Source organism: Cyprinus carpio, chromosome B15 (assembly GCF_018340385.1).
Source record: "Cyprinus carpio isolate SPL01 chromosome B15, ASM1834038v1, whole genome shotgun sequence".
Classification (NCBI taxonomy): domain Eukaryota; kingdom Metazoa; phylum Chordata; class Actinopteri; order Cypriniformes; family Cyprinidae; genus Cyprinus; species Cyprinus carpio.
Genome location: NC_056611.1, coordinates 6,330,658 through 6,344,145, shown reverse-complemented (window position 1 = coordinate 6,344,145; position 13,488 = coordinate 6,330,658). Strand labels below are relative to the sequence as shown.

Below are 13,488 nucleotides of genomic sequence, written 5' to 3'. Positions count from 1 at the left end.
TGCATTAGGAACTTTTGCGTTGTGAACATTTATGTCAGACTTCCCACAAACTTAGGTAACACTGTATTTTGCTGTGACATGTTACTGTCCTTGTTAAACAGCCAGAAACTGTTGGCGCCGATAGCCTCGTGGTTAGTGTGCTGACATATATAATGCAACTGTGCTCTTGGCGACCCAAGTTTGATTCCCATCTTGAGGTCCTTTGCTAAACCTAATCCTAACCTTGTAGTAAGTGTATGTAGTAAATTAATATTACTTAGTACTTAATTGTGTAACTATACTGTAAAAATATTACCTTAAACTAAAGTCAAAGCCAAACTTGTGGCACCATATTTAAATGCATAAATTACAAAAAAAAACAGATGAGATTTGATGATCATCGGGCCCAGGGTTAGTTCACCCAAAAATTTTAATTCTGTCATTAATTACTCACCCTCATGTCGTTCCAAACCCGTAAGAACTGTGTTCATCTTCGGAATTCATCAATAATATCTTAATTTGTGTTCTGAAGATGAATGGAGGTCTTACCGGTTTGGAATGACATGAGAGTGAGTAATTAGTGACATAATTTTCCTTTTTGGGTGAACTATCCCTTTAATTGTTCTCACAAAGTATAAAAACGCCTTGAACATTCTGAAAAAAAAAAAACTCACTCCAAAAGAAATGAGGAGTAAACGTTTAGTGTGAACTGTCCCTTTAAATGGGAGTCCTAAGGGGGCCCCTGGAGAGCCGGGTAAAAACATCACCCAGTTGTCTGTAGTTGCAGTGTTTAATTCCTAATAGTGATTGTCACTAAAAATATTATCACTGAACTGTATGTCAGGCGGGACCCGGCAGAACGTTTGATTTAACTTAAAACCACTCTACCGTGAGCACCTGCGTGGGCTGCCTCTGAGTGACTGAAGATTTGAGGGTAATGGAAGGGTAAAGCAGTCTCACTGGCTCTGACTCATCACCCCCTGCTGAGAGACACTGTAGGAGACTGCAGGCATGATGGGAGGCTTGTGTGTTTGTGTTGATGCAGCCCACACACACATGCGCGACTTCATATTCATATTCTCATGTTCTTCGGGCATATTATTTCTCTGCCTACACATCTGCATCCTTTAAATAGACTTCATCAGCTCTTTACTTTTTGTTGTGAAAAAGAATGAAATTAATGTAATGCTGAATACTGTTCTGTATAAATTCAACTGATTACTGATCTATTCAAAAATAAGCTAAATTTAGGTCTTCTATTATAATTCAATACATTATTATATACACTATTAAATTGATCAAGTAACAGTATAACAGTGAAATAAAGACATTTACACTATTAAAAAACAATTTTAAATAAATTTTTTGAACTTTCATTCATCAGACAATCTTTTAAAAGGGTTTCATGGTTTCCACAAAAATATTAAATGGCACAACTGATTTCAACATTTGTGATAATAAAAAATGTTTCTTAAGCACCAAATCAGCATATTAGAAAGATTTCTGAAGGATCATGTGACAATGAATACTGTAGTGGAGAATGACTGCTGAAAATTTCTGCTGAAAAGTTTTAAAGTATATTAAAATAAAAAAAACACTTCTTTTAAATTACAAAATTACTGTTTTTAGTGTATTTATGATCAAATAAATGCAGCCTTGGTAACCATAAGGGTTCTTTCAAAAACTAACAAAAAAACAATGCAAATAATACTTTATGCAGTATTTAAGAATATATTTGTGTTTAGTTTTTAATTAAATATTTAATGGTCGTCTTTAATTCTTTCAGATCTACAAGGGCTCAGCCACTTCCTACCAGCTCCCTAACCTGAGCTCGTCCACGGAGTACCGTTTTCGTGTCTGCGCCATCCGGCAGTGCCAGGACGCCCCCGAAATCATCGGGCCCTACAGCTCCACCGTCATCCTGCTTCCACCTCGCGTCGATAGCCCCGGGGTCTCCGGCACCACGGGATCCAAAGCAGCCGAGGCCCAGAAGCCAAAACGCAGCATGACGGACGAACAGTTTTCCTTCCTCATCATCGCCCTCTTGGCTGTGACGTCCATCCTCATCGCGGTCGCCATCCAGTACTTCGTGATCGAATAAGCCTTGGCCCTGCGTTACATCGTCAAAACGAGTTTGTTTGTTGATGTTTGTTTTTCTTTCTTTATTTTTCGTTCCGGCACCAGCATCAAGGAGCCGCATGAAGGGAAGGATTGAGAAAAAGGAAGTTTTAGAATCACTTCACCCAATCTATTGATCTTTCTTTCCGCTGTCCCTTCTGAGCATGCTGTTGAAAGAACGCCCTTCCCTCCGTGGGACTCGGAGAGCAATCTAATGAAGGATCAGCAGTGAGGCTTACCGCTCATCGCATACTCATCGTACCACTTCATTTATTTGTGTAGCTGTAGTCTTTATGTTATTTATACGTATAATTTCAACTGTAAACTGTTGAGTGTCAGTTTCATTCAGTGTCCCAAAGCTAGCTAGGTGGTCGCACCACTCACCGGTTTGCTATCTTGGGCCTGGGACTCGAGGGCCAGTGACTACGCTGTCGGCGAGGGGGTACAGGCGAGCAGAAGGCCCACCGGGGGTCCCGAGCGAAGTCTACAGGTCTACGATTTAAAAAAGGGGAGGCGAGACCGATACCGCTCAAATTAGCGAACGTTGATTTAGCACTTTCCTCAGAACTTTTTTGATGTTCAGAATGTGTAAAGGATGCAAAAATAACTAGAGAAATGTAAGTATATTTTTGTACAGTATGATACAAGAACCTGAGATTCTGGCTTAGTATGGGGAGTAAGACTATGACTATGAATACCAAACTAACTCAGCTTAATAGTTATTTTTACTATCATGTACGTATACTGTAGCTTGTTTTCACAATCAAGCAGCTGCTTTGCTCCAAAATATTGTGGTTCAGCACAAACAATGTATGCTTCTCGGAAACCTTTCCTTCAGTCGTTACCTTTGCACCTTAGTGAGAAGAGAAAAAAATACTTACGAATGCGTCTTGATCTTGTGATGCGTCTTATGGAACATGTTCTCCAGTTGTGCAAGCCCTCAATGTGTTTTGGCTGTTTTTAAAAATGTAGTACCACAAAAAAATTCTTGAAATGGTTTATTCAGCCAGTAATCATGATTTGGAAAGTCATATAGTATTTTCTTAATTTCTCTATTGTTAATTTTTTTTTTGTTTTGGTTTTGGTTTTTAGTTTTAGAAACCAGATTATCGCATTGTGTTATACTCTACTTTTAGCAATATTACTTTTTGATGTAATCTCAAGATTATTGAATATAGGACTAAATATTAATTTTCAGATATCTTTTTTCTTATCACACATTTGAACTTTATTTTTATATGGAAATAAAACCTTTAAGTTTATTCTGTCCAGCAGAGAAATTAAGAAAAGTACAAGAAATGAAATGCAAACAGCTGTAATGAATTGTGTTAATCCTATATGTACTTCCTGTGAATCGAACATTTTTGCCTTTTTCTCTGTGTGTTAAAGTGTTGTGATTGTCAGCGCTGTGTCACAGCAGCATGATGGTCCGGTCGTAGGGTTTTGTGTCGTGCTTTAGTTATGGGCATATGAGTGCTGTCAACAACTGTTAACAACTGAAGGTACCTTGCAAGAAGCCTTGGATGAAAATGAATTACATGATTTGGTCTTATAGATATTCTGCAGATGTCTTCTGTTTGTCATTAAAGGAAAAGAAAAAAAAACTCAAACTCCTATTTTTGATAGTGATAAAATGTAATTGCGAAGTGTGCCATTTTAACATCTCCCCAACATGGTAGGCGTTTGGTTCTTGGGAGACAGAAAAACTACAAAAAATCAATAAAATATGCACAAAAAAATGAGACCATTTTTATGTAATTTTAATGTTTGCAGTTACCTCATACACCGTACATTCCAAAACTAAAATTTGTTATAGTATACATACTATCAGACATATCACTTTAAAATGTTCGTTATCAGATAGGAAATGTATAATCATATATATATATGTATCTAAAGTGTGTCTGTATAGTCATGATATCTACAGACAGATCCATGCACAATAAAAGATTTATAATTCTTAATTGTCTTCTTTTACTGCATGTTGCCATATATGTAGATTCAAATCACTATGATAATGTTTTGTATCTAAAAAAAACACTCAGTGTATATACAGTACAGGTCAAAAGTTTGGAAACATTACTATTTTTAATGTTTTTGAAAGAAGTTTCTTCTGCTCATCAAGCCTGCATTTCAGTCAAGATTTTTTGCTTCATTGGATTTTATTGTATTTAGTCAACATTACGTTAAAAGTTTTTTCTTATCTTGAGCACATTCAAATCAAATTTTCAGATTTTGTGCGTCACATTTTAATAAAACAATCTGACAATCGAACACTTCTACCTATTAAACATCATTATAGTAATGACTTTTACTATATTATGAGTAGTATACTGTATCTAATATTTTACATCTTAATTTTTCAGTGAAACTAGTAAAAATATGTTTTCAGATTTTGTGTTTAGTCAGAGATCCAGACTTCCTGACCAGACTGTGTACAAAGAAAGTTCCTTCCTCCTGTATATGGTTAACTTTTGTCCAAAAAGAAAGAGCCGTCAGGTTCATTGGGTTGGAGTGCTCACTCCAGACAGATTGTCTATTAAATTAGATTATTCTTCAGCACCTGGATCAAGTGTTAAAGCTTATTACAAAGACATTAAGATGATCTAAATGTATTTTTCTGTAATGTTTCAGAACAGATTTGAAGTGAACACAATGCACCACCTGACACACCAGCAGCTTATTTGTGCATCAACATAGTATGAATAAAGATTGTGTTAGACATTGCTAACATTAATACTAATTAACTATTTGTTACAAAAAAGACAAATACACTTAGGTCACACCTTTTTATTCAGTATATCTTTTGAACTGATATATATATATATATATATACACACACACACACACACACACACACACACACATATATATATATATATATATATTAAACTTGAAACAAGTATTTCTATAAAAAGGTACATTAGACTTTTTGAGATACGCTTGGGTCACAGCTCTGTTTCTTCATTAATCTGACAGGCTTTCGTTTTTTGATGTTCATTTAACATATACATTATTAAAACTAAAGCTAGAAACTAAATGAAATTAAGTTTTTTGATAATTGACTTTATTAAAAAACAAAAAAAAAACATTTTTTTTTTTGTTTGTGTTAATTATAATAACCCTGCTTTATGCTGACTAAATTGTAATTCTAAGAAAATTTCCAAAATAAATTTGATTTAAAGATTGCAAGTTCAATATTTTTCCAAATTACTTAATTTGATAAAACTTGATACATATTGATATGCACGTAATTTTATTCATATTATCAGAGAGTATGGACTTAGACATAAATCAAGAGCTGTTAATTTAAACACACTTTGAAAGCCAAAGCCCCACCTCTATCCCTATCTGTCTACTGTCTCCACCTCTTGTGATCTCACTATTTAATTAAGAACTGAACTAAGTGATATTCTGCACGCACACAGGAGAGGAGAGGTGATGCTCTCATCTCCTGTAGCAGCGCACCAGATACTACACCCACAGGTCTCGTCTTTTTCATCTCCTGTAAAACACACCACCTCTTTGGTTCCACCTTCCCTGATGCTGAAACAGACTTTCAGCAAAGAAGTCTCATCAGAGTTCTTCATGCTCAACCTCTTTTAAAGGTCTTTTGTATATTTACCACGATCTCTTAGACCTTATCAAGGGGCATCTGCAGATTTGCATCAGCATGGAGGAGTTCATGGAGGACCACCATTGTGGAGACTCTCTCTTCCCAACCTCCACCCTCATTCCTGTCACCACCATTTGCATCCTACTCTTCATTGTCGGCATAACCGGCAACACCATGACCATCCTCATTATCCAGCGCTTCAAGGACATGAAGACCACCACCAACCTGTATCTCTCCAGCATGGCCATCTCAGACCTGGTAATTTTCCTTAGCCTGCCTTTCGACCTCTACCGCCTCTGGAAGTATGTACCCTGGGTCTTCGGGGAGCTGGTGTGCCGTCTATCGCACTACATTAATGAAGGATGCACCAACGCCACCATCCTCCACATCACAGTGCTCAGCATGGAGCGTTACCTGGCCATCTGCTTCCCTTTCAAAGCCAAGGCTGCCATCACCAAGCGAAGGGTCAAGTATGTCATTCTGGCTCTGTGGGGTTTCGCCCTACTGTCCGCTGCACCAGTGTTCTTCCTGATGGGGGTGGAGTACGAGAACGAGACGATGCCTGACCCGGACACTCGGCAGTGCAAGCACACACGCTATGCCATCGAATCAGGGCTGCTGCACACCACTATTTGGGTGTCGACCGCCTACTTCTTCTGCCCCATGTTTTGCTTGTTATTTTTGTATGGATCCATCGGTCGAAAGTTGTGGAAGGGTCGTCATGAGCTTCATGGGCCCAATGCGGCAGCCAGACAGAAGGTCAACAGGCAGACTGTCAAGATTCTGGGTGAGTGGGTCTTGGGAAGTGTTGAGGCTGGAATACACTACACGACTTGAAACATCTGAACAGGTTTTGAAACACTACACATCATTCATTTGCAATGGTGACAGAAAATCTGGGCGTTATACATTAAATGACTTATCACATTGGACTTTCAAGTCATTCTAAACTTATCAAACTCATGCCCCTTTTTGCTAGAAAATGCACGACAAATGAAAACACTGTGTTGTAGGGGATTTACGGTTAATACCCAAGGACCAGGTATGTAAATGAAGATGAGACCAAGAGTCAGAGATGCGAACAATTGAAGAAAAATTTACTGAAGAAAATAGTTTTCGGTTTCATCAGCAAATGTCAGCTTCAATATTTGTGAGGAGTGTATAATCACACTCTAACAGAGGTCACTAAATAAGACATTAATTTAGGTTTAAAGAATTCTGATTGGTTTAGTCTTAGAAAAGCATGCAAAATCTTAACAGATCAGTTCACAGCACATTTCCGAAGGTTATGTAGGTGACAAGCGATTAGAGTTCACACGCAATCTGTTGCTCCAGAGATGAACAGCTGTGGCAAAAATTATTAGAACACTAGTATTTTCACCAGCTAAAAATGGTTTAATGTCAGTTATTTCTATATTTTTCCGTAGTTTGTCAGTAGGAAATATCAGTTTACATTTCCAAACATTCATTTTGCCATTAATTGTAATAATAAAAAGATTTTTGTTTTCACAAGGAGTCTGACAACGGCCGTCTCATCATCATCCACTGTTCCTTATTTCTAAGCAATGAAACGGACAATTACAATGTTCTCCATTCTTCTCCATTTAAAGTGACTCGGGCGAGACATGAATATTGCCTAATCTTAATAAGTAGCAGTAGCAACGTCTTTGCAATGTAAATGAATGTTGTCAACTTGTGTGAGATTGCAAATATGTAACTTGTCTTATTTATTAATTGTCTTATTACTATCTTGTCAATTTATGTTCCTTTATGAATGATTGGCGAATGTTTTGCCTTCATAAATTAGTCTCGGTACGCAACCCCCCAGAACATGGACAAATCTCATTCTTCCATTAACCCTGTGTCCTGTGCCCCTCTCTTCTCCTAGCTGTTGTTGTGTTGGTCTTTGCTATCTGCTGGCTTCCTTACCACATCGGTCGGTTCCTCTTCACACACGTGGATGACTACCACTCCGCCCGCCTCAGTCAGAACTTCAACGTGGCCTCCATGGTGCTCTTCTACCTGAGCGCCTCAATTAACCCCGTCCTCTACAACCTCATGTCCAACAAGTATCGCTCCGCCGTCAGACGCCTCTTCCTGTTGCCCCACAGGCGCCACCACGGGCCCAACCGGAGGCATATCTCGACCCGTGATGACTTCACCGTGTGCACAGAGACGTTTAATGGAGTGAAGGAGACTGTAATGACAGAGGAGGGCTACGGTAACATCAACCCAGCTGAAGAGGAGCGTAGGCACCTGGGAAAAGTGAAGAAAGTGTGGGTTTCTTGGATAAGAGCTTGAATAATTGATGTGACGGAAATGAAAAATGAGTTTGGAACTGACTCACATTATGAGTGACAGTGACTGTGCTCGGGGAAATGACTCATAAATGAAGGGTTTCACACAAATGCATAATATCACAGTTATTACACAGTTATTACACACTTATAGCAATCATGTAGTCTAGATCAATAATGTGAAATAGGTTTTGTATAGAACTACTTGATTAATGGAAATATTGTGACTTGAATGATTAGATTTTGACAATTTCATGGTAAAACATTGAGTTGTTGCCAAACCAGTTGTGGTGAAAGCAACTGTAAACCATTGCAGACACATATAAATGTGGTGTAGAAGTCAGTTTGATGTTTCTCTCTTTAAATACGTGCTGCACCTGAGCTCAAAAATGAGATGTGGCAGACTTTAGGCAGCCTTTGTGTGCTTCTTTTTTAATATGATTTTCTAATTTAGAATTTCTATTGTATTACACAGAATTGTAAGCCATTTTATGTTTTTATGTCTTACAGAAAACATAATCCAAATCTTTAAATTCTAATTAAAAAGTGCGGGACAAAATGGTGATTCTATACCACAAAGTGATGGTATTATCTTGTTGCAGTGATGTGTTATTTCTACTTGAATGTATTTGTGTCTGTAAATTATTCTGTTTTACTGTGTTGGATGTCATTTCCTTTGCACATATTCATATCAATTATAGTATTTATATGTATGTTGTATTGGAATCATTAAACAAACTTTACAATATTATTATAATAGTATTGTAATCATTATTTATATATATATATATATATATATATATATATATATATATATATATATATATATATATATATATATATATATATATAATGTTATCATTATATAATATAATATGTTATTTAATGATTTCAATATACTATATTATAATGTATTCATTATAATATAGTGTATTGTAATCATTAAATAACATAATATGGAAAGTATATAAAAAATATTTTCTGTGGCTTTTGAAACAACATTTAAACTAAGATACTAAATGATGTTTGTTCAGCAGCAATCAAAACAAAACAAGTTAACATTAAAAAATAATATTTTATTTAGATATTAATAAAAATATTAATAACGTGAATATATAATATCCTTTTAAAATCTAAAATCTGTAATTAAAATTTACAACTTAATGTGGTGTTTGCTTATTTTTACAATTTTCATATGAAGTGTGGCTCAAAAAGTTAGAGCCACACGCCCTTTGTTGTATTAAGCCCCGCAAAACATCACATTTAATTTTAATTCAGAAATGTAAAAAGTATTGAGAAGATGGATTGAAGTTGTTTTTGTATAAACTGCCTTAGTAACTTCGACATAACCTACTCTACAATAGCAGTGCATGTCCAGTAGGGGGAACCACCCTCTTATATGCTTGACTAATACATATATACAGTATAACTACAGTATATATAACTTTTGGGAGGTGAGAGCAATATTTTATATTCATAAAACAACAAATATTTAATTGAATGCATCTAAAGAAATAAAACGTTTAATCAAATATAATTAATAAAAATGGTTACATTTATTTATGAATTAAAAAAGAGAAAAATAAATAAATACCATATAAGATCTGCTTGAAATTATTAAACAATATGATGATTTTTATAATTTTCATACACATTAAAATCCCAGTAACTCTGAACCCTTAATTGTAGTTTAGTTTTTCTATGATAGTTTTATTTATATTTTTTTTTCTAGAATTGATCAATATTTAAGCATTGTTCAATATATTGATCAGTATATATCTATCTATCATTAATATATCTATCAGTCTGTGAGAACAGTATTTAAATAGTCCAGCTGTGTTACTAAATGCCTGTATTTTGTGTAAAGTGGTGTGAGATCGTTACGGTTCCCACATGAATGAACTATCTGGTTAAGTGTCAGGAAGGGTCACATAAAGCATTAAGACATTATTTCTTCCATCAGACAGCCATATGTTTGGAATGTTTCTCGTGGCTTTCTTCCAAAGACTTTCAAAGCACTATTATCAGGAGCCTGGTTGTGTTCCCCTTCGGCCAGCCTCTTGACAGAGAGCTTGTTTGCTCTGAGCTAATCTCAAACTCCACAGGACATGAGCTCACTCAGCTGTGGCCATGTTTATAAACGTGGGTATAAAAAAAGAGGAGGAACAGGGACTTTATCACAACATAGCCTCAAAAGAAAAGGAATCGGGATCTGGGTCATCTTGTAATTGAAATGTCCACTCAATGTAATTCTTGATAAACTGATTCTAAAAAGGACTTATTGTTCATTATAAAACGGATGATTGCGGTCTTTGATTATGATTGGTTGCGCAGCATCAGAAGCTGTTATTAATAAAAATATTCTAATATTCTAAAAAATAAATAAATAAAAAATAAAATAAAATAATATACAAATGTATATTTTTAAATACATTTTATAATAAATAAATAACTAAATTTTATTTTATAAAATAAAATAAAAAATATATTTTTTTAAATAAATAAATAAAATAAATAAATAATAAATAATCACTGTAAACCACAGCTTGTTGACATATTATTTTAGTACTTAGCAGTGCTTTCACATAAGGTTTTTTTTTTTTTTTTTTACATGCACCAGTTTTCCTCCAATCTGATTTCAGACTTTTAAAAATCTGTTTGTATGAACCCTACAATTTCCAATTGTAGTCCAATTCACATATTTGTTTACATGCACATTACGTCACATATTACATATTAAACTGCACTTTGATAAAGGTTACATATGAATATTTAAATTAGCAATTTTGAGTAGTAGTCTATACATTTGCTTAATTTTTACATTCTGTTTGATGTAAAATACAATTTGTTGTGATACTTTGTGTGTGTGTGTGTAAAACCATTAAATTATTTTAAATGAAAAAGACATAGATAAGCGTCCAAATGCAGTTTATTAAAATAAAACAACAAAAGTAAATCCAGGTAACAAAAAGGAGATTTCATAAGATAAACAGGACTAAATAAATCACACACAACATCCAATAAAGGACAAAACCAGACAAAGACGACCAGTGAGTCTGAAATTGTGTAGTGTCTGAGTAACTTCAAAAAGTATGTTCTATATACTATAAATATGGATAGTATGAATCTCATTCAGAAGTACTACATCCGCCATACAGTATGTTGGTATTATCATGTGACTTACCAGCATCAGTTTTGCATTGTTTCACATTGCTTCACTCATATAAATTCTCTAACTTGGCCTCATGGGATTGTAAAGTGCATCAGCTGTGAAAACCATATAGAAACAAAATATCATACTTTTAACACAGCGCTTACAGTGTTTTAAATACCATGAGTTCGAAAATATTTTTCGGCATACTGTTGTTCTCATACTATATAGTAGGGAAGTATTCGATTTCGGACACAGTGCATAAGAAATGTATAAATATACAAAGTAACAAAGGTATAATAAAGAACAGGTGAAAAAGGTCAAAAACAAAGAAACATAACAACTAAATGAGTATAAAACCATTTCTGTCACATGACTAGCAAGAAGCAACATCATTTCTTTGGAGGGAGAGTGACTCTTTGTTGTATCAGTTATATCCTCATAATAAGAAGACTTATCTAATAGCATAAAACATAACATGTCCATACTGTAGTGTCTGTTTGTACTGGACATAGATTTTATATATAGTATTTATTAAAATTCTTCCTAAATGTCAATCGTCTGCTAGCTATGCTGTTCTTTCCTTAGCCTTTCAAGGTACTTACCAAGAGGAAAATAAATGGAAAAAATAACTTATTTGCTTTTTTTTATTTATTTATTATTTATTTATTTTATTTAGTTGTGGCAATAGTTAAAACAATCAATTATCAATAAAATATAACAAGTTTTATTTATTTATTATTTAAATTTAAGTTATTATTTTTTTATGATTATAATTTTTTTTTTTACCTCTACCAAATGGTTGAGAAGTCAGTTCATGGTAAATGTAGAAATGAATTTGTAAATAACAAAAACATTTAAAAATGTCAAATAAAATATATTTTAATAATATCTTTTAAATAAAACTTCTTAAAAAATCTTAAGAATCTAATCTAAATCTTAAAGACTTTACTGTTTATATATTTTTTACAATTATTTTCAATCAACTTTTTAACCAAAAGTCATTTATTTATTTATTTATTTTTAAATAACTATTTTAAAGGTAACAAACAGCATTTCTGACATTTCAAACATGATATTTTTAACACATGCATACAAGTTATGTATAAAGTTTAAATTAAAAGACTGTTTATTGTGGTATAAGTTTACAAAATTTTGTTCAGCAAGACCCCAAGAACCACAATAGGTCAAAAACAAAAGCAAAAAAGCTCAGTCCAAAATCCACAGAATGGCCTAATTACAGTAAACTAGTCTACAAGCCTGTCATCTGGAATAAAAATCTCAGAAGGTTAAAGTTGCATTAATTAATAATAATATGATTTATTTAATCATTTTGTTCAGTTCATGCACAAGATAGTCAAATGACTGGGGCAGCACCACTGTCATTATAAGTCAAGTAGATTATTTATATGCAATTTTTTTATTTCATGCTTTGATTTGTTGGTTTCACTCTCTTGTAAACAGAGAGCCTCTTCATATTCCTCTGTCACATGCTTGACATATAAACTGCATTCAGGGTGTCTGTTTTTGCTCATTGTGTTATGTAAAATGCTTCCTCCCTCTGGTGAAGTATAGTGCAGGAAATAACATGATGTAAGCCATCATCTTAAATGTAAAGTTCCCTTTTCCATCTTGACAGTTATACTGTAGCTATACCACATTTTAAAGCAGGGATCCTCAAATCTGGCCCACGAGATCCACTTTCCTGCAGAGTTTAGCTCTAACCCTAATCAAACACACCTGAGCATGCTAATCAATGTCTTCAGGATCATTACAAAATCACAGGTAGGTGAGTTTGATCAGGGTTGGAGCTAAACTCTGCAGCACACTGGCCCTCCAGGGCAAGATTTGAGGAACCCTGTTTTAAAGCTCATTGATTTTGACTGTAGACACATTGACATTTAAAGATAGCAGACAAGTCTTGAGCAATCCAATATGGCATGTATGTATCTATGGTTCGCTTAACATGGTAGGCTTGTTCGAGATGTATGGGCGTTGCATAGAACGATTGGCATATGACATCAAAGAACCGAATCATCTCGAACAAGCCTATTATGTCAACTTAACGTTGAAGGACGAAAAATAGGCTTATATATCCCTTATGTGATGCTATATGCAATATTCCTTTTTCTGTCCAACTAGCTTACATAATCAGTAAAATATGTTTTTTAACATAATATTGTATTTTTTTTTTAAATGTAATATCACTATAATTATTTAGTTTTGGGGGATTTATGGTATTTTTAAAATATATTTTTCAATATGTAATAAATCAAATGTATACATTTATATAAAAATCACTTTTAAGGAAGATCTACATTTTCCAA

General features: G+C 34.3%; 2 protein-coding genes across 6 annotated transcripts in view; both read left to right on the top strand.

Annotated features, from left to right (window-relative positions):
• Nucleotides 1-4,061, top strand: part of LOC109051845 (fibronectin type-III domain-containing protein 3a-like) — a 78,747-nt gene extending 74,686 nt beyond the window's left edge. For all 5 annotated transcript variants that reach the window (XM_042739010.1, XM_042739012.1, XM_042739013.1 and 2 more), the window contains one exon: nucleotides 1,766-4,061. In XM_042739010.1, the coding sequence (XP_042594944.1) occupies nucleotides 1,766-2,080 (315 nt within the window). In that variant the 3' untranslated portion in view covers nucleotides 2,081-4,061. The remainder of the gene's footprint in view (nucleotides 1-1,765) is intronic.
• A 1,367-nt stretch (nucleotides 4,062-5,428) lies between these two features.
• LOC109051846 (growth hormone secretagogue receptor type 1-like) lies at nucleotides 5,429-8,141 on the top strand. Its single transcript, XM_019069330.2, has 2 exons — nucleotides 5,429-6,500; nucleotides 7,602-8,141. The coding sequence occupies exons 1-2, from the start codon at nucleotides 5,771-5,773 to the stop codon at nucleotides 8,012-8,014; spliced, it is 1,143 nt and encodes a 380-aa protein (XP_018924875.2). The 5' UTR covers nucleotides 5,429-5,770; the 3' UTR covers nucleotides 8,015-8,141.
• The last annotated feature ends 5,347 nt before the right edge of the window (nucleotides 8,142-13,488 follow it).

Excerpts from the sequence above, each read along its gene's own strand:
- LOC109051846 (XM_019069330.2), top strand. The coding sequence starts at position 5,771 with ATGGAGGAGTTCATGGAGGACCACCATTGTGGAGACTCTCTCTTCCCA. Across the intron at positions 6,501-7,601 it reads GCAGACTGTCAAGATTCTGG|CTGTTGTTGTGTTGGTCTTT; the intron begins GTGAGTGGGTCT and ends CTCTTCTCCTAG.